Genomic DNA, 20,004 nt, shown 5'->3' on the forward strand with positions numbered 1-20,004 from the left:
TTATTTAAAAATCTATTAGCTGCTCACCTCATATAGCAATTTGGTATGTTTTTATGCAGCTATATTTATCTCAACCAGCTTAGCTCTGCTATCTAGATAGCTTGTGTGCTGCGCTTGAAACCAGTATGAGTTGTGTGCGCCACTATTCAGCTGTGTCCCCACTCAAATCCATGAAAATTAAGAAAATCTGCTAACCAAACCAAGTTACAGTACCTATACATTCACTATTGAGGGGAAACAGGCTTCAGAAATTATATGAATGAATTTCTTAGTTGTTTCATTGAACAAAGAAAAGAACTAATCATATTTTGATGAAGTTGAATGAAAGACAAACACTCTGAAACAAAACATGCAGCAAAAAGTGTCAGCTATTTTCCATTCATCATTACAGCAAAGGTGGGATTTCAATATCATAACTGAACTCCACTGTAATTTATTTAAATAGTGTTACTTTTAAAACATGAGATACTGGAGTGCTCATTTATGTATACGTTTTTAAACAAACCCCAAATGTTTCTAGCTGTAATTTGTCTTCTAACAGATCAAAAAATGAGCTGGGAGAGTAAGAATTTTGCACAAGATCTACGCCTTCAGCTTACAGTGTTTGATCAGAAGGCAATTTACAACTTCCCCATCACATACCTGTATGGTTTCCTCAGTAGCAAGAACTTCTGCAACTGGTACTGATGGAATAAACTGCATGAAGCCTATGACAGAAAACAGCCAGAAGAGAAAATCTCCAATTCACAGAACTTTCAAACTGCTCTGTAATACGTGTTTATGAATGGACAGAACTAATACACAGTCATTTAACTGCTTCTCATAAAAAAAAAAACAAAACACTTTTTTTGGTCCCATTTTCCAATCTCCTGCCTTCAATACTTTTAAAACTACTTGTCGTTAACACCAAATTAACTTCTAAAAGGTGTGTTTTCACAAGTTTTCAAGCTGAGAGAAAGTATGTTGATGGCTTTCCAAATATTTATCCAGAACGTATTTAAAAGTAGTCAAGTTTGATTTTTTGTTTTTCTCCTCCAATTTCATGCAAAGATCTCTAAATAGAAGTGTTAGGTTATTTATTCATGATCACCCTGCAAGCCCAGCAGCAAAGACTGGTAACTGCTGATTGTCATTTACTCCTAAATCCAGACCAGGCTCCTTTTATGAAGATATTTGAGTCACCTATGGAACACAGTGGTGACTCAGATTGTTTACTTCCACGGCTTGAACTCTAATAAGACTTTCTTGTACACTAAGAACACAGGGAGGAGATTCTTCTCCATACTGTATTTTTAGGAATTAAACATATTCATACCATGTTTCGTACTAGTTGCTAGCACTTTATAGGGTGTCAGCTTCAAATCCAGATTTTCTTTTCTTAACAGCTGGAAAAAAACAGCACACAAAAGCAAAGATGAATGCAACAGAAAGGCAGATTCTGCTACTAAAAGGATGTGTACTGGGCATTGATCTCCACTGTTTTTCACTGAAACTGATAATGAGTGAGAGCCTGCTTGGCAATTCTGTATTTTTTTTTTCTTAATCTACACAGGGTAACTGCACATCTATACAGAAAAGAAAAAAAGGCCACCTAGAGATCTGAGAATTCTGGAATTATCAGCAATATAAGCTGCATTAACAGTGTTTAACAGTCTTGCTTTTGACAAGGAAAATCAAGAAAACAGAAAGACAAGGATATAGATTAGTAATTTTCACCTTATCCATGAGTGAAATAATCTGAAGAATAAGTTGATCTTGACGTAAATCATCACCATGCTTAAAAATTACAGGATATTTGCCTCCATCTTCTGTCTTGAAAAATAACTGAGCAGGCATTAAGGCACTCTGCAAAAGGAAATGTACTACTAAGCTGGTTCACAGCAGTGCTTATATTAACACATTGCTACAATGGAGCTCAGAAATAAAATCTTTGCATTGTATTTGCATTGCCTCAATAGTTTATAGTGTACCACTTCCAATTACCAAAAGTGTAACTGTATTTTAATAAGCAAAATACCTTAATGCTTTCCTTCCTTTTTTATCAAGGATACATTCTCCCTCCCCGCACCCCACAGCAGCAGAAGAGGAAAGGACAGAAGCATCCAATTTTTTTCTGTGTGCATGTAATTCCAATCAACAAGGAAGCACTTTGCAAAAGGTCACATCAAAACAAATTTAAAGTGATCAGATCAAAAAGTGACACAATTATAGGATAAGCAAGAAAGAACTCCTGGGGGCAAGTCATCTTAAACAATTAATTGCTTCCTTAATCTATTTAGCAAAAGCGCCTTTTTACATTATTGTTTGAGAAAGCCCATTTAATTGTTTGCAATTTTTCCACGTAAAATGGGTCAAAGGGCATCAATTATGTACATTAATGTTACAATCTATTGCAAGTGACCAAGTCACTTCCCTCCACAGCAAACCAAACAAAAATAATTGAGGTACAGAGTTTAATCTTGAGCAGTTAGATGACATTTTTAAATTAATACCACAAAATTATTAAGTTCCACAAATAAAGGCAAAATTATTCTTTATGCAGTCCTACAAAAGCTCATGTGATGTCCACGGGCACCAAAAATTAGTAATTCTTTCCTTTTTAATTCCATTTGGTTTTTTATCCCATAGCCCAGAATGAGATATTAAATATGGAAAAATGTAAGATGTCAGAATTAGGAGAAGAAGAAAAATCTCTGATTTTGAAACAAGTTACATCTCACATTTTTGGTCCTACATTTTTTGCACAGTTACAGAAGACTAATATGTAAAAGACTGTCTTGAGTTTGTCCTGAAGAACTTCAGCTATTATTATTGATAGGAAACATTTAGGTGCTGTTCCAGCAATCTGTTTCTCCACATTCTTTCAAATGTGGAGACACATACATCATACTCACACAAAATCATTATATGAGTTTGCAAAAGTTTGCTTTCCTAACAAAATCTTTTCAATGTTGCCTCCAACCAAAGGTGCAAGAGCATGCAACTGCAGAAGCACAAAGTATCTCTGATTTTAAGCAAACTCAAATTACAACACAGTCAACAAGGACTCTGATGAAACTACTGTGCATAAATAAATCTAGGACCTATTAGAGATGGCAGATGTAACAGTGGCTGTCATAGCAGCCTACATGAATTCTTTAACTGGCAAACAAAGGGCTCTGGGACATAGGTCCAACTTGTACAGAAAATTTTGGTTATCCTAAAATTACATTGCAGTCACCTATAGTAATTGAACACAAATTTATAAAATGGTTCAACATCACTGACCACAAGTAACAACTTAAACTGCAAGAATTAACTTACATCTCAAGCAGTAAAATAAACAAAATAACCTCAGCCCTTTCAACAGTACATCGGTTGTTTTATGTTCACAAGCAGCAGCTACAGTTTGGTTTAAAAAATTACCAAACACAGGGATATAGGATTTACCTGTCAACTGACTGCAACTACATGAAATAGACCACCACAGTGCTTTCCACCCTCTATGAACTTAACCAATGGAACAGACCTACATAAGACACAACACACCTGCTTTCATTTACACGATTTTGATCTTAAAGTGGTACTCCTGTTGAACACACTAACAAAATTCAGGGAAATTCTGAACTTCATCATCTCTATCACTCTTATAAGAGATGCTTTAAAACTCAAAAATTTAAATTGAAAACCAAAAGAAAACAAGGAGTTGTTTAATCACTTGAAGAGCATGCTACAATTGCATTTTGCCTTGACTATGTCTATCCCTTTAAATCTTTTAACTGATGTTTCTAAGCTTAGGATTCACAAGACTTGTTTATATTTCATCTATTCAGAAGCTCTCACTTACCTTGAAGAGTGTGGCTTTTTCAGGGATTATTCCTTTAATTTTCACCTGAGGTTCCAGAGGAAGTGGAATAAGTTCCATATCTGCTAAATTCATCTTTTCATTATCAGCTAACAATGCCTGAAGCCTCTCATTCTAAAAGAATGAAAAATTGTTTGAGCAAAAACCCCACAAAACATAAAACACATACTAGGTATATATGAAGTCCATAAACAAAGGATGCATTACTAACAAATATTCAATTTATTCAATTCATTATCCATAAAAAGAATCAAGGTTTCACTCACATAATCCAGGAAAATAAAACTCTCTATTTGCAGTAATTTGAATAACAAAGGAGATATTCCATCTAGTGTTAGTATAGTCAAGCAATTTTCTAAGTCTTAAAAAAAATAATTTCGAAATTGCTTGCACAAAGCACAGGATGATTTGTTTTTCATACCAAAATTAAATGTTAGTTATGTTTCAGAAATTGAATAAAATCCAACACAGAAAGTTAAAATTCCACAATTCCACCAAGAAATTTCCTACCACCAAGGAACCAAATGGCCAATAGCTTGCACTGACTCTGATTTCCAGACTTGCCTGACATTCCTACATCTATAGTCATCAGGAACACAAAACTGATCAGTTTTTGAGTATTTTACACTTGGTGTCCTACATAGTCATGGTAGCATACATTATAGTCTCTAGCCTTTTCCCTTGCTGAGTATGACAGACACAAACAGACATCAAGGAGGCCCACAGATGTTAGGAATAGTTATAGTGCTCGATTGCTGATAGCTAGATTGCAATCTAAAAGTAAAAACCATGTATTTCTTAGTTTTACAGAAATTTCTTAAAAGAATATATAACTGAACACTAACAATGCACAAGCAGGAAAGAGAATCTTACAAATTTAAAATTTCTCTTCTTTTAGCCTTTGTTACTGATATACAGATCAGGTTGCCTCCCTTTTTGTTAATAAGTGCTTTATTTTTCTGCATAAATATACCCCATACACTTAAAGAAACTATCACACTGAAAAACTCATGTTTAAAAATACTGATGTATGTCAAAGGAAAAGGTTATACACAAACAGAAATCCCTCTGCCATTTCCACATTCTTTCCCCAGACTTGCCTGTCAGGTGCATTTAAAACACTTTAGCTAAGAAGGACAAAGCTTCTTGAAACATATTATAGAAAGCCTTTTCCTCAAGACTCAACAGAAAGCAGAGTTCTGATAAACACATACCTTATAGAAGAACGGTTTTGTTGCTCTCGGAACAAATGAAACCTTGCTGGTAACTGATTTTTACTATCTATCCTGGCATATCACTCACATGACAATAACCCGATACTCTCCCACATCCCCCACAAAATGTTCAGTTATATCATCAACTATTTAATTATTCTCATATCTTTCTTTGGCCAAAACACCCCATGAGTGTTCATAAGGGCCTCTTCTGTTTTCTATCTACAAACTTTGAACATACTTTGGAACTTTCACCTATCAGAACCTTTCTAAAGTTTGTTCACAGTTAACCAAAATTATTACAGAAGGATGGACATGTGTTACAGATCTCAGTGCTAAGGAATTTTAATGAAAGTTAACATTCCTACCCATTGTCAAATTTAGGCCACAGGCCTTGCAATCCTTTAGTTACCTTTTTCTCACAAAAATTCTTTAGTTACCTTTTTCTTACGATTCCCACTTTCACGCTGCACCGCCTTCATTACATGAACCAAACGATCTACAAATGTCTGCTGGGCTGCCAAAAGCGAGCGCATAACTCTGACAGACTTATCACCCTAAGAGAATGAAAAGTAACAGAATTAATTCCTCATTCAATAATTGTTTTATCTAGAAATCATTCCTTTGTTCTTAGACCTCTGGGCTTTTAAGAGGTTAAGTGAATAATGATCAATTTCCCGTCAATTCTAAAGGTATTTTCTGTAAAACACAATCACAGTCACTGTAGCTGACATCAATTATCTGACCTAACAGTGCACTTCAATTTGCTTCAACAATTTCAGTGGTGAACAGTCATGCAAGACAAACCAATTCACACAGCAAAGTAAGTTAGTATGGATAACTCCAAAATATTTTTATGAAGCACAAGAGTCAGATTCAAGTAACTCCCCTGAAACTGGAAATAATATTAAGTGTGAGATACATTTAAATATGTAAAGACTGCATATCTGCTCTACAGTAAAACTTCCAATTCACAGAAGCCTTTCCGGCTGTTTTAGGTGTTTTTTCCCTGCTGCTCCAGCACCCTCTGCTGCCGACATACAGAACAGCAAGTGCTGTTTCTGAGTTCAAGATGAGTCTCTCCGCTTGTGCCTCAAGGACAAGAGTTTACAATAAATAAATAGTAAATAAATAACATTCATTACACAAGGCTTTTAGAATGTTTTAGACCCAGTGTAAAGCAGAACCAGTATGTTACTAATAGGAACAAACAACAAAAGAGAAGAGAGAGTTTTCAATATTTATTCTTTTCCTTTTTGCAGATTCTTCAGTTTACTACAAATTCAAAATTCGAGCAGGAGTGGAAGCTTTTATAAAATTTAAATGCATGTGACATACATACACAAAAAAATGCAACTCATCCTCCTAGACACCTGAACCTTTTTAAGGAAGAGCTCTCCCAAACCGTTACAGACTTCCTTACACAGAGGCATTACCTTCAGCAAAGCCTGACTGAATCTTCTCATCACGTTTAAGTACATTTCATGAGTCTTTGGGTCCCTCTGCTGAGTATCTTGGTCTTCACACTCCACAATTACATACCTGCAGCATAAAAACAACCTGAGTTATACCATCCTCTTGAAGCTACACAATTTGAGTGAAACACAGTAGTCCTGTATTACAGACCTGGAACTAAAAATGAAGATGATCTTTGAGATCTTCAGCACAACCAACAGCTGAACTCTTAAAATTGCATAGTCCCCAATTCCATCTGGATCAGAGGAGTCTATCACAGGGTCTGTGGATTTTCACTTACAGTGAAGTGTCTCACAGAGGACACACCTGAAGTCCAAATCATGAACACTCCAGCCAAGAAGTACAACCGAGCATGTTTTCCACTGTGATAACACCTGCTACATAATTTAGTTGCTGCAAACTTGTTATTCAAGAGTACCCAAAATACAAGGAGAACCTCACCATACCTGCTCCCTATTTTACCATTAGAAATGGTGGAAGTAAAGGTGCTGGTCCTAAAGCAGCTCTGCAGAGTCTACATGCCAGAGTTTCCATTTCTAAACTATGAACTGGATACAAAACTTAACAGTACAATCTGGAACACTTACACTGACAATTTATTTTGATGTTAAACAGTCATTTGGAATGCTTTTGTCTAAATTTCTACTTACAGCAATGACAAGCAAAAAGTAGCTATTTATTTGAAAGCTACGTATGTATCTTCTTTCTGTTGATCAATGTCTCTCCTAGTATTACCCAGCAAAAACATGCAATAAAAATATAAAAAAGTAAAAATATATCATAAATAATAAAGAAATTAGCATCTCAATAAAATTTCAACCACTGCTTTTGGATTCAAAAGTGACTAATTCAAGAGTCTCTTGGACATTACACATCCAAGAATTACACCTTCCATATGTACTTGTGCAGAATCTCTTCATGACAGAATAATTGTGAGACAAGACTAGAGGTCTGTCATTTGCAGCTGATCAGATTTGAGCAGTCTTATTTACAATACACAACATATTACATCCACTAGAATAAGGCATATGTAACTTATTCCATTTGTACAACCCCAATTAAATCTACAACTAAAGATTCTTCCTAGGGCCTTGCTAATGCAGTGTTATAGACTGTTCTCTCACAAATGTGTATAAAAGAAGTTCAGAATCTGCACATAAACTTGAAGAAGAAGTAATGAATTGAAATGTGCCATTTTCATCTTAATTTGTTAAAAAGCCCTGGACAGTTTCTCAAAGCTATCTTGAAACAAGGAGTAAGAGTAATGCTTCATACTTGGGTAGGTGTCTCGTATGTCCAAAGAGGAGGCAGAAAAAGCAGAAGCACTGACTTCTGAGGCCACTGTTAAAGGACTGGATAGCTTTACAATGACAACTGACTGAGCAGAAGGTTCAATTTTCAAGGGTTATTGTACTTTTTCCATTGATTATTTTAGTTGCATGCTGTGTCTGGATAGTTGAAACATACAATTGATCAGCAGCCATGAGGATTTATGGCTACGTCAGCTCATACAGTGGCTGCAACATTTGTATTTTGTCACTGAGAAATTGAGATGTCTGGAAAGAAAACAAAGAACAAATTGACTAGGGTTTTTGGCCTGGTGGGCTTTTCTTATTTATTTTGTTGAATTTTTTCTAAGTCGTAAGTCAAAAACTTCACAGAGTTATGGGCGTTTGAACTTTCTGCAGACCGAGTGTCTGAGATGTTGCTGAAATGTAAGAGAACAGTTTCTATCAAGCTGATAGAACTAAGTTAAGCTACCAACATCTTAATGAAGAATATTTGATTAGGTCAAGCACTTGTCTACTCACACCAATTCAGACGGCAATTATTTTAGTAATTTATATTTAATAGTAATTTTTAATGAAGCCGAAGATTATCTTTGGCCACTGCAACAGAAGTAACTACTGCATGGAAATGTACATAAGTCAATCAGTTAAGTATCTTAAAATTCAGCCTACTAAAAATAATTACACAATAAAACTTAGAATGGACCTCTCAGCATAGTTTAGTGGTTTCTTGCAAGAATTTTATAAAAACGATTTGTTATGTTTTACATCACATATCACACTTAGTCCCCAATTCACAACTTCTCTGTGGTTAATGCTCTTAGCATACTAAAATATGATCAAATGCATTAGTATTTTTAGTTATCTGATGCAGCTACAAAGGTTACAAACGAAAATCTTATGACTTCGGTTTAGCCACGTAAAAGGCATCTAAGGTCTTCCTTTTAAAATACATGAGTAGATGCAAGTAAATAGCTGTGAGTGTTGTGCATATCCAGATGTTTGTACACTAATACATAGACTCACACTTCCACAGAGTACAGCTCTATTAATCTCAGCTTACTTCAAATGAGAAAAAGCCTACATGCAAATACTTGTTCAGAAAGCTTGCAGATTACTACTTGAGACATCCAATTTTACTCTTAACACACTGAGCTGAGACAAGATCCTAAACTAAGCAATCCTACCTCTCTATGGTATAGATGGACTAATATTTACAACTGAAGCTCCCCCTTACGATGGCATGTATCTGCAATGACATTTCATTTGTGCTCATAACCACAAATGGAATAAAACTAAAATTAGGTTACAATGAAAAGAAAATAATGCTTTATGAATCTTCATAACATACACCTTTGATTAATATTTAAGTGCAAAACTTCAGTATTCCAGCCAACACTGTCCAACACTATAAGCACAAAAATTACAACCACACAGACAGCAAAGCAGAGCAAAGGTGAACTTAATCTCCTCCTCAACACCATAAATATCTTGAATGACAACTTTTAACATAGTTAGGCTGCTTTTTGAGATATGGTGTGTAATGTTCTAGACATCACCTTCTTTTGTCTAACAATAATGCATATTTTTGCATTTTAAAAGCCTCTGCTTATAAATTACTATGTTCAAATGCATAGTGTTTTAAGTCTACTACTTTACCCTGAGAAAAACTGAGATTCTGAAGCTCTCAAGACAGGTTTTCTTTCGATGAGCATCCCTCTGGGCATTACAGTTTTGATTTCAATTACAAGTTGATACAGTATAAATAAACCAGTTTCTAACATACCAGTACAAGTAGTTTGCCAACGTGGAATTTTTGCATGCCCGTGATATCAAGAAAGTGCAAAGGTCTTGCTGGAAGGGATTTAAGAAGAGAAAAAAAAAGTCACAAAGAAATCTATGCATCTGAGAAAGAGACAAAGTTAAAGAAAAACACAAAGTAAATATAAAAATTGTGAGAGATCTATTTCCTTCTAAAATCTGAATCCAATTCCACCTAGTATTTAAATCACAATAATTTAAATATTCCTTTAAATCCAGCAACACTACTAAAAGTAGAAGGTCTGCTACTCCAGTAATGTATTTACCAACATATAAAAAGCACATGATGTTCTCCAAAAAGAAACCTCTAATGTAATTTCTACTTATGTTATCCTATTCTCCTATGCAATTGCATCTTGCTGTAAATGCCACAACATTCAACTCCCGAAGAGATTTCCTGCTTAGTTTTGTATCCAGAGCACCTAACGGTCTTGATGATGTTCCATATTTCAAGAAAACAAATCTGTATAGGATACACAGCATTTAGCTGCTTCTTTCAGATTTAATAGTCCAGGTAGCAAGAAATCTGTGTATCTTTACTGATATGCTCAATTTTAGGTTTATTTTCTATGCAGTATTAAGAGTCAAATAGGACAATTTGCAACAGGGAATGGATCATTAGTTCAAAGACCAATTAATCTGTATATCAGATTAAAATCAGATTCCTTTAAAATGCCTTTACCTTCTATCTTTCCCTTCCTACAGTCCCATTCCTATTACTCGTCTACTTCTAGCATAAACTGAATATAGTCCTTGGCAGAAGTAAATCAACACAGTGTCTCACTTAGGTTCAAAAAAGATGACATGCCAAAGAATATGGCTATAGAAAGAACAGATTGCAGAGACTGAAATATCTGGATAACTGTTTTCTATTAAAAGACTGTTTTAGATCACCTTGAACACATGCAGTTTTCAGTGTCTAATCAGTATGTGATAGCCTTTGCTATCACATAACAGTTTTCTCCTTTACAGGAAAATAATTTCAATTTCCAGTCTCCCAGCTTTGGATAATGTGATCACGGACATAAAGAGACCTGACATAAAGAGACCCTGTAACAAAATTCAGTTAAGCTACTGCTATTTTCTTAGCATTTACTTTAAATGTATATTCCTTGGGCACTTTAAATATTCAGTGAGATTTACCCAAAGGATCCAAATATTCACACACAAAAGCAAGAAACAGTACCAGGTCACTGGAAAAGTACAATAAATACAAAGTAAATCATGTGACTTACATCAAGGTTTTCATTTTCTGCAAGCTCTTTTGTCTTAGAAGTAAGAGGTGGAGAGGAAACAGGTGGAATAGGACTCATAATCTGGGAACTACACAAAGGAAAGCACATAATTGGCATGATTCAAAGTTCTTGCTTAGGTGTCAGGGAGCATGCATGAAAATCACAATGAATTTCACTTCCACAGTTTTATACATTCAGAAAACTAGAAGAGTTTCTTTGCTACCTTTCTTTGAAGGTAGCATCCCAACCCTGTTTCAGAACAAACTGCGTGAAAAGCAACTTTACAGCTGCAGTTCCTGAAAAAAGCAAAAATCTGTGCTCAGAGAGCTATACAGTTTATGCCTGTGAAGGACATTCCCTTAAACTTTGCATTCTATTACATCTTCCATTCAAAATAAGCAGACATAGATAGGAATTCAACAAATCTGCATTTTCAGGAGCTTTCTCAAATGCTCTAAGATGAAACTGCTAATACAGAACACCTGCAAGCACTAGTGTTTCGAAAGCAACTACACAGAGTAGACAAATGCTTATTTGCAAGGCAAAGTTTTCAGATGGTAAATTTACCTGAAAAGAAGTAATTAAATAGCTTCCTAAGATCTAAGCATCACTGCAGCCTCAAAATACACCACCCTTCCCACAAGACCCACTTTTATGGTTTTGCAGAAAGATCAGTGAAAAGCTGTAGAACTGTCACACAAAAAATACACCCTCGTGTTACAAGTCATTAGGTGCTTAAGACTGAAAATCCTAAAAATCTGTAGCAAATATTCAAAGAAGACTTTGGTTACCAAGTTCATTTGCACTTTGCTTAATACTTTATTAGCTACCGCAGTCTTTCTTTTGGATTCCTGCAAGTATAAGAAGTATGTTTCCACAAGTCTTCCCCTATACCATCTTTTGCAGAAGCAGGATGAAATTTCTTTTCACTTCAAATTGACTGGACTTTTAGATCCACATTCTGTGATGAAAGCCGGGAGTGGAGCCTCATATAACTTCAGTGAAGATATCTTAACTTTTGCAAATACAGAAGGAAGCAACAGCAGTGTTTTTCCTGCTCTACAGAAGTTTTCTTTCTTTTGTGCAGTAAGTGCAAAGGCCACAACTTTAACACTGTAAACTACGTGTAATCTGGAAACACATTTTGTGAATGCTCAGGATTTGTTAGGTTTGCTTTTATTCTTGTTTTTTTTTAATGTTCAGATTATAAAACAATATGATGAATATGCAAAGCTCCCCTAAGAAGAAGAAACAATTTGATATCAGAATATTAAATGTTTCTGCCTTTCTGCTGGAAGTCTAAGCTTCTTACCTGTCTATTTCTGGAGCATTAGATCCAGATGTTGTCATAGTTTCTGACATGGAACCTTGACTGTCCCTCTTGCTAGGCTCCAGGCCATTCTTTATGTCATCGAAGTTTTCATATTTTAATGCTTGGACTAACTGTAGCAGATACATCAGCAAATCCTTACGGAAGAAAAAAAATCCAAGTGAAATAAGGGTGTCAGTCAAATAAAACTAGAACTCCTTCTGTTTACAATATTTTAATTTACAGATAAACTTAGTTGGGATTTAGTGACCTCTAATAACACATAAACAGAAGTCTCCCTAAACAAGCAATGTACCATAGCAACACTGGTGCTGGATGCAGTTTGACTCTCAAAAGATAATGAATTATCATTCTACTATTCTTTGTTACTCAAAGACAGTAAGTGCTAATTTAGTGAATATTCAAGTGCAATTACTATGTTAAAATTCTCTTTAGTTAAGCTGCCCTAATTGCTTCCAGCATCCACAGAATAAAGCTTTCAATTTGTGTCTCAAAAAAGAAAACCGAAAATTCAAGCATAAATTGGACCACAGTCCAGGCATCAAGAATGAAGATTCTTTCTTCTCTTATGGAGTGGTTTTTTTATCCTTTGTGTAGCTGGGGATCTAAGAGAAAAAACACATATCTAATCTGTTTTAGATTAAAGAAAAGATTTTTAACCACTTGCTGCTTAAAATCAGCTTGTTGCCTTTACTGTTTAACTTCTTCTGTTTACTTACCTTCCAGTACTTTGTAAAAGGTACATTTTTAATGTCAAAGCAGTATGACCTAGGCTATTGAAGTAGGCTTGAAAAAATATATTTATGCTCCCTATTTTAAACTCCATTGATTGCCAAAGATTCAAGAGTTATGGTAATACATTCAAACCTGGGTTTGCTTTTTTTTGAACTGTCAAAATAAAATATATAAATCACTGGTATTTAACATATTAGATACTATTAAGTGGGCTCTATTCATAATCACAGCTCATCACATGCTAATCAGTATACAATTAGAAAGACTTCATTTCCACAAATAATCTTCTACTCATTTTCTTTAGCAAAAGAGTTTGATGATATACTGAATTCACCAGATGGATCTGCTGAAAATCCTTCCACTGACTATTCAAGTTCAGAGCAGTTCTGCAGGTTATCACTCAAAATTTATCACTTGTTTTTGATGAGAGCATACTGCTGTTTTACCTTGTTTAACAAAACCAGCTACTACTGAGAAAGCTACTACTGGCAGTACATGCTAAGACAATTATCAATGTGTGACACTTAATAATGTAAAGATTGCTCCCCAAAAACCATACAATAAATAGCAACACAGTGAGTCACCTTTTGTTTTCCTTTATCAATATTCACTAAAATGTCGCAAAAAGTAGCAAACATTTCAAGGACTCAATGAGATCAAAAATCCTGACACCAGCTGACTTTACCATGTACCAACAGACCAGTGAATACCTCATCATCAGCCTGCTGAAGCCTGGCGACAGCATAGCGCCGCACCGTTGGGTTGGTGAAGTGAGATGACAGAAGCTCCAGTGAGTCTTCCACATCCATGGGCTTCCATTTACCCAGCAGCTCCAGTGCTTGCTTTGCCTCTTGTGGTAGATCCCAGTTGACGCACTTCAGGAACTTTGTCAAGGCCTAAAGAGGAGATTGGACAATTCATCAGCATAAAACTAGTCAAAGAAAATTATTTCAAAAACAGATGTCTCACACAAAGGTAGAACTAGATTCAGATTATATTTTATAAGTACAGGCCTGGAAAAGCTTACTGATATAAGTAACAAGGTCCCTTCCAGCCCAAACCATTTAACAACTCAACTTACCTTCTCCTGATGAGTAAGGTAATATCTGAATTTCCACACCAAATCCTGTTCCTCATACGTTAGTTGCTTTGTTGGTGGATAACTCACTATGATCTATTTGATACACAGTCAGAAAGTGAGTTAAAAAATGTGAACAGGCATAATCAACAAGTTAACAAGGTATACTGTGAGAAAGCACAACAATGACAACACAAAAATTGCTAGGGAAAAAAATAAAGCTTTCCAACAACACAAAGCTATGGTATCATGGTGATGCTTCTCAGTTACATTCTTGATTGAATTGACAGTGCAGGCAAACACAGTTGCTTTAAGTGTACCACTCACACCTATATGACATGCACAAAATACACATTCTTAAACCCCCTAAACGGTTTAAAAAAAAATGAACAAGCACCTTGTGTTCCTTTCTGAGTTGGGCTCTTCTATCTAAATGCTCTGAAACATTTAATTAATGATTTTCTATAAACTAAAATTAACTGTATTCTCCTTAAACTGTCACCACATATAATTACCAACCTACCTAATAAAATTGAACTTAGCCATCATATGACTGACTTACATTAAGCTGGTCTCGTGTAGTTGCATTAGGCTTCAGGTCATGATCAGAAGGTCCACTTCTTAAACTTCGAGCAAGTTTATGATGTTTGCTTTCTACTAAGTTCTCCTAAATGCAGAGGGTAAGTCAATATTTATGAATACTAAATTTCAGAGAAAATTGAAACAAAACCATCTAGAGAAGACTCACCAGTCTCTTGAAAATGCATGAAAATGAAAATTCAAATCTGAAAGTACAGCATCTTCTGGCTTTTTTTCTTTGTTTATTTAAAAAAAAATAAAATTCCTTTACTAATACATGGAGGGTTCTTGGGAGTTTTAAGGGTCTGTTTCAGTTTCTGACTTAGCATTAACAAACCTTACCTTGCCTTTTGGTGAACTGCTGTAAAATATAAGCGTTTCAGTCAACACACCCATGACTGACAGCACTCAAACGTGCTAAACACTTCATAAACATTTTCTTTAGGATGATGTTTGCAGCATAAAGCTTTGTATGCAAGAAAAAACACCTCAAAAACTTGTCCCACTGTTAATACCGTGTTAGCAACAGTAGGAGCCACAATAGCAGCCACAGTGCCAACGAGTTTTCAGCAGCCAAGGCAGTTTCCAGCATTGTCAGACTTGCTATTGCAATGTTAGATTACACGGTGCTCAAACAGTGTTGCCAGGACAAGCCCACTTACATTAAGGTTCCCAAAGCTGCCAATACCAGTCCCACTGAATTGGCATCCACAATAATGGAAATCTTTTCTAGAACTGTATTTAGGCACTGTCTACATGAAAGACAACATATAAGAGAGTGTAGGGAGAAAATCATTTTAACAGAGGAAGTCACCAAGAGTATTTGCACCAGTCTCTAAATTCTACATTCCTCTTCTTCAGCTCCCTCTTATCCTCCCACCCTCTGATCTCTTTTGCCAACAATCCCCCTTCTCTGCTTTCTTACACATCAGAAGCAAGAACATTATGCATGGAAAGGAGGAGGTGAACATAAGCATTAAATCAATCCTTGTATTTTAATCTAGCAGCAGCAGAAATAAAAAAAATAGAAAATTCAAACCCACTGATATTTCTCAACTGGTTGAATATATCTTGCCACTGGAATTTTAAGATATTTAAGATGGCAAGCTTTCATCTACATTTATGAAAAGTTCAACAGTAATTCTGTAATACAGATGGCAGCACATGTAGCATGCTTACCATAGACATCTGGGGATCTGGAATCTTAACAATTTCAGGACTTGTTAAAATTGGAGATGACTCATCACCATCCTGAATGACAAAAAGTTGAAGGCATATTAAACATCTCAACTTTAGGGAGAAAATGTATCATATTAATGCATTGTGAACTCTACTACAGTAGAATAATGATTCAACTGCTGACAGTTTAAGGGGGGAAAATAAAGTAATAAACAGATTATTTTTCGTGTCTGTCTTTTTCCCAGATCACAAACGATTTGGCAAGACAGATGGAAGTTCACCAGAGGAAACACAGCTTGACAGCTCACTACTATGATGCCACACAGGTGAGTGGAGAAATTTGCCATCATTGTCACATGTCCTCTGGAAGCATGAAGAGAAACAAAACCAGGCTCTGTATTTCCACCAAACCCACACAGTTTTCTAGAAAAAAACCCACCAGGTTGGAGAAAATATTTCCTAAAAGTTTAACACTTCAAAAGTTCAACAGAAAGATGTATGTAACCTTATGTATCACTGGCTGTACATACTTGGAGTCTAATATGTGCTGCCTCATTAAGGAAGGTAGAAGCTAAAAGATTCCTGTTTGAATCAGACACAAAGAAAAAAAATTAAAAGCCTGCCACCACATTACAAAAGTAGCAACTCTGTCTTCTAGACACACAGCAATGTGGTTTTGTGTTTCATAACACAAGGGTTTCTGAAGGGTAACTAACATTAATAAAAGCTATGAGAAGACACTTCATTTAAAATACAGAATAAAAGAGCCAAACTCAGAACAAAACAAGCTCAGCATAACATGTGCTCTGCTATATTTATACTGAGTCTGTATTCATTTATTTTGCTGTAAATTTGAGATCACAATAAAATATTTTGACATACCAACATTCCTCACAGTAACTGAGTTCTGAGGTAACTTGCTCAGGTTTCTTTCTGTCCCCATCATCTTTTTTCCCCCCTACTTTTCCCATCACATACAGCCTTTGGGATAGCTTTACTTTTGTAGTTTTCAGAGGTAACTTTCAAAGGAGAGGTTGTTTCAAGGGGAGAATAATTTGTCACCAACAAGATACATGATTTTAAAACTGCCATTAACCTCCCAGGAGAAACATTTTTTTTCCTACTACATAAATTTTGCGCTGCTGGCTACAGTAAAACATCTCTAATTATTAAAATGCTTCTTTAGAAAGACACTTTTAATTACATTTCCTAATTTTCTATGCCTTTCTGAAGTAGCAATTTTGACAAAAGTCAAAGTGAAAGCATATCCTTCCTACTTGAGGGAAATAACCACAGTCTGCCTGTGGCTTATGATGGTCCCAGAATATGAGCAAGTTGCTTTTCTCATTAGTCTTTTAAAAAAAGCATGCACACAAACACTGAAGAAGCAAAGATGACACTTGTTTACAGTATCGCTGCTCTAAAAGCATACTGCCTAAATAATGAACTTAGCTCTGACTTCACTGCACAGAAATAATAGCATCAAGGTACTTCCATAATAACAAAATATGCTGCATCACTAACAGTAGACTGAACTGGGCTGGAATCAGAGTAACAGATCAGCCTGCACATTGTATTAAGCCTCTGCCATCTCACCAGGCAGAATGCTCAGATCATGTCACAGTAGCTTCATAAAGTCAAAGTATATAAAAACCAATAGAATTGTTGCAGGTGGGAGGAATGCTTCTCATAAACACATCTGCTGATAGATCTATTTCTGTCTACCAATACTTTATCTTCCAATTCTAAACTCTAAGGCTGCAATCTGACTTTGCCTTTACAAAAACACAAGATTCCAATCTCCGAGTGACAAGTCTCCACTCTGTTTAGAACCTTCACATAAAAACCCTGTATGAAAAACTTGACACAAGAGGCAATTCGGTAACAAGATACTAACTTGTTACTAACATGCATTCAAACTCTTTAGAGTATCCAGGTCCCATGAGGATTCTCTAGGATAAGCAGCAGTAACATCCATTCCTGTATTTTTCCCTCAGTGAAAAAATAATAAAATCAGATACATTAACTGAAAAAGGAAAGGTTGCAGAGTGGTAAAGTGGAGCACTTGCCCCACAATTAGAAGTTTCTGGCAGACATTAAAAATTCAAAACTCCCCAGGATGAGAATGACAAAAGCACTACTGTCTAAATTTTGCTTACTTACAAAACAAAAACAACAAAACAAAACAAAAAAAAGAGCAAAGCCTTCCAATGTGTCATGTGCAAATGTTTATAAATGAAGTTTAAGGAGATTTTTTTTCTGAAGACTAATGTTAAAAGAATGATTTGTACACGCATTGCTGACAACTCTTTTTGGAATCTTTCAAAAGAATCATGATAATGACTGTTTATTTTAAACTCTTTGAATGTAGTCAGATCATGCTGTAGAGTGAAGCTGACAAGTTCTATCCATTCAGTTCAAGCACCAGAAAAACCATTCTCAGTGTTTCACTGCATGACACAACAAATCCTTAAGCTCAACCAAAACTTGCCATGAAATCAAGTTTTTCCAAGAATTCATGGGACAAGTTACGGTGTCAGGAGCAAGCATTTAAAAGCAGACTCTTTAATGAAATACTCAAGAAGGCACAATTACATTAACTGTTCTGTGAAGGATGTCAGCTGTTTAACTACCCTTCTGTAATTCTCCATTATACCTTGAGAGGAACATGTGCAGCACCACAACCCTGACATACAAACTTACTCAACCAAACCAATGCCTGAATTAGCACTTGAATTTGGCCAAGTGCATACTTTTGAAGTGTCTTTCCTGATCATGCCCATATAGTCAGCTTTAGTTAACATCATAGAAATCTCAGAAATCCCTGACATCCTCTGACTGCCAACAACCACGTGGGATGTGATGAAAGACAGACCAGAGCACAAGAACACGGTGCAGACACTGGGCCTTCAGCAGCCTCTTCCCTCAGTGAATCTGCTCCTCTTGGCTGCAACACTTCCTAGCACAGGCAGAACCTGAGATGACCTGCGATTCTGCCACCAGGAAACAAAAGCAACATCAACATTAAACAGCCTCAACTTGCTTTAAACTGCTGTGTTATAGAGTTCTGCAGATATTTCACTACAATAAGGTCAGTGTGAGTGACTTTATACAAATATTAGAGTTCATTTAGGACAGTCCACTAAATTTGCAGAATTTTCCAAACCAGCAACCTTCCTCTGTATTTGCCTGAAAATCAGCTTCAGAGCACAAATAAATAAGGAGGTTCTGTCTATCTTATTTTTTAACCAAAACACCATTTAAAGTAACAACAATGCAAACCAACATCTCCCCAACAAAAAAAAAAAAAAAAAAAGGACAGACAACCACTGGTGTAGACAGTACTTCTTCCTTTAAATCCATGAAAGATCTCTGATAATCAAATTTATTTATCTTTTTTAATGAACTGGATGCAGCAGTGCAATCATTTAGCCAAAGACATGTTTCACTTGAAACCTGCACAAAAATACACTAGTGATAAATGCTGGTGTTATTTGTACTTGGTAAGTCACACAGAATTTCTGCCCAAATGGAGAATCAAAAGTGATGCTGTCATTACTAGCAGACCCTATTCCTCACATTTTGAACACTGTATTTAAATTAAGTTAACACAGAACATGGAAAGAGACACTGCCACCTCACTTCATTGTAATTGAATGTCAAGTCAAAGAACCCCAAATCCTATCAGTTGCTGTTTAACAGGCTAGCTCTTCCTAAACACTTGAAAACAAATATATCAACAAAACTGTGACAAGTAATCTCCACTGTGACTATCGGTCACAAGCAGGTGACAACAGAACCTTCTTTCATTATGCTTGGTGCACTGGATTGGCGATGGCCGATACACAGACTGCAGACTGTAACTGGAAGCACGACAAAACTGAGAAAACAAGCACTAATTTATGTACCATTTCCTACTGCTGCCAGAAAAGGGTCAAGAACTTGTTGGAAAGATACTTTGTAACAACAAATCCTTCAAACTGCAGTTAGTTACAGCTCTAACATGTACTATTACACATTCAATTACTTTATTTCTGCAAGACCAGCCAATTCATAGTTATTCTGCTCCATGCACTTTTAATATGCTTCAGAAACATCTGTTAAAAGAAAGATGCATGCTTGGAGTCTGAATCTTCTTTCCTGTATTGTGCACATCTATAAAACCACAATGATGGAAAACTAAGAAATCATGTGTGTAAATCAGGAATAATTCACCTATAATTG

General features: G+C 35.8%; 1 protein-coding gene across 3 annotated transcripts in view; it reads right to left on the reverse strand.

Annotated features, from left to right (window-relative positions):
- PIK3C3 (phosphatidylinositol 3-kinase catalytic subunit type 3) overlaps nucleotides 1-20,004 on the reverse strand; it is a 66,544-nt gene that overhangs the window by 33,424 nt on the left and 13,116 nt on the right. For all 3 annotated transcript variants that reach the window (XR_010352084.1, XM_064402790.1, XM_064402791.1), the window contains exons 7-19: nucleotides 15,781-15,852; nucleotides 14,585-14,689; nucleotides 14,026-14,118; nucleotides 13,655-13,840; nucleotides 12,192-12,346; nucleotides 10,880-10,967; nucleotides 9,610-9,677; nucleotides 6,495-6,600; nucleotides 5,499-5,615; nucleotides 3,827-3,958; nucleotides 1,717-1,845; nucleotides 1,316-1,385; nucleotides 643-707 (exon numbers count right to left, since the gene is read on the reverse strand). Coding sequence is in view for 2 of the 3 variants with exons in the window: in XM_064402790.1 (XP_064258860.1) it covers nucleotides 643-707; nucleotides 1,316-1,385; nucleotides 1,717-1,845; nucleotides 3,827-3,958; nucleotides 5,499-5,615; nucleotides 6,495-6,600; nucleotides 9,610-9,677; nucleotides 10,880-10,967; nucleotides 12,192-12,346; nucleotides 13,655-13,840; nucleotides 14,026-14,118; nucleotides 14,585-14,689; nucleotides 15,781-15,852 (1,386 nt within the window). In the remaining variant the exon portion in view is untranslated. The remainder of the gene's footprint in view (nucleotides 1-642; nucleotides 708-1,315; nucleotides 1,386-1,716; nucleotides 1,846-3,826; nucleotides 3,959-5,498; nucleotides 5,616-6,494; nucleotides 6,601-9,609; nucleotides 9,678-10,879; nucleotides 10,968-12,191; nucleotides 12,347-13,654; nucleotides 13,841-14,025; nucleotides 14,119-14,584; nucleotides 14,690-15,780; nucleotides 15,853-20,004) is intronic.

Source organism: Passer domesticus, chromosome Z (genome assembly GCF_036417665.1).
Source record: "Passer domesticus isolate bPasDom1 chromosome Z, bPasDom1.hap1, whole genome shotgun sequence".
NCBI classification, from domain to species: Eukaryota; Metazoa; Chordata; class Aves; order Passeriformes; family Passeridae; genus Passer; species Passer domesticus.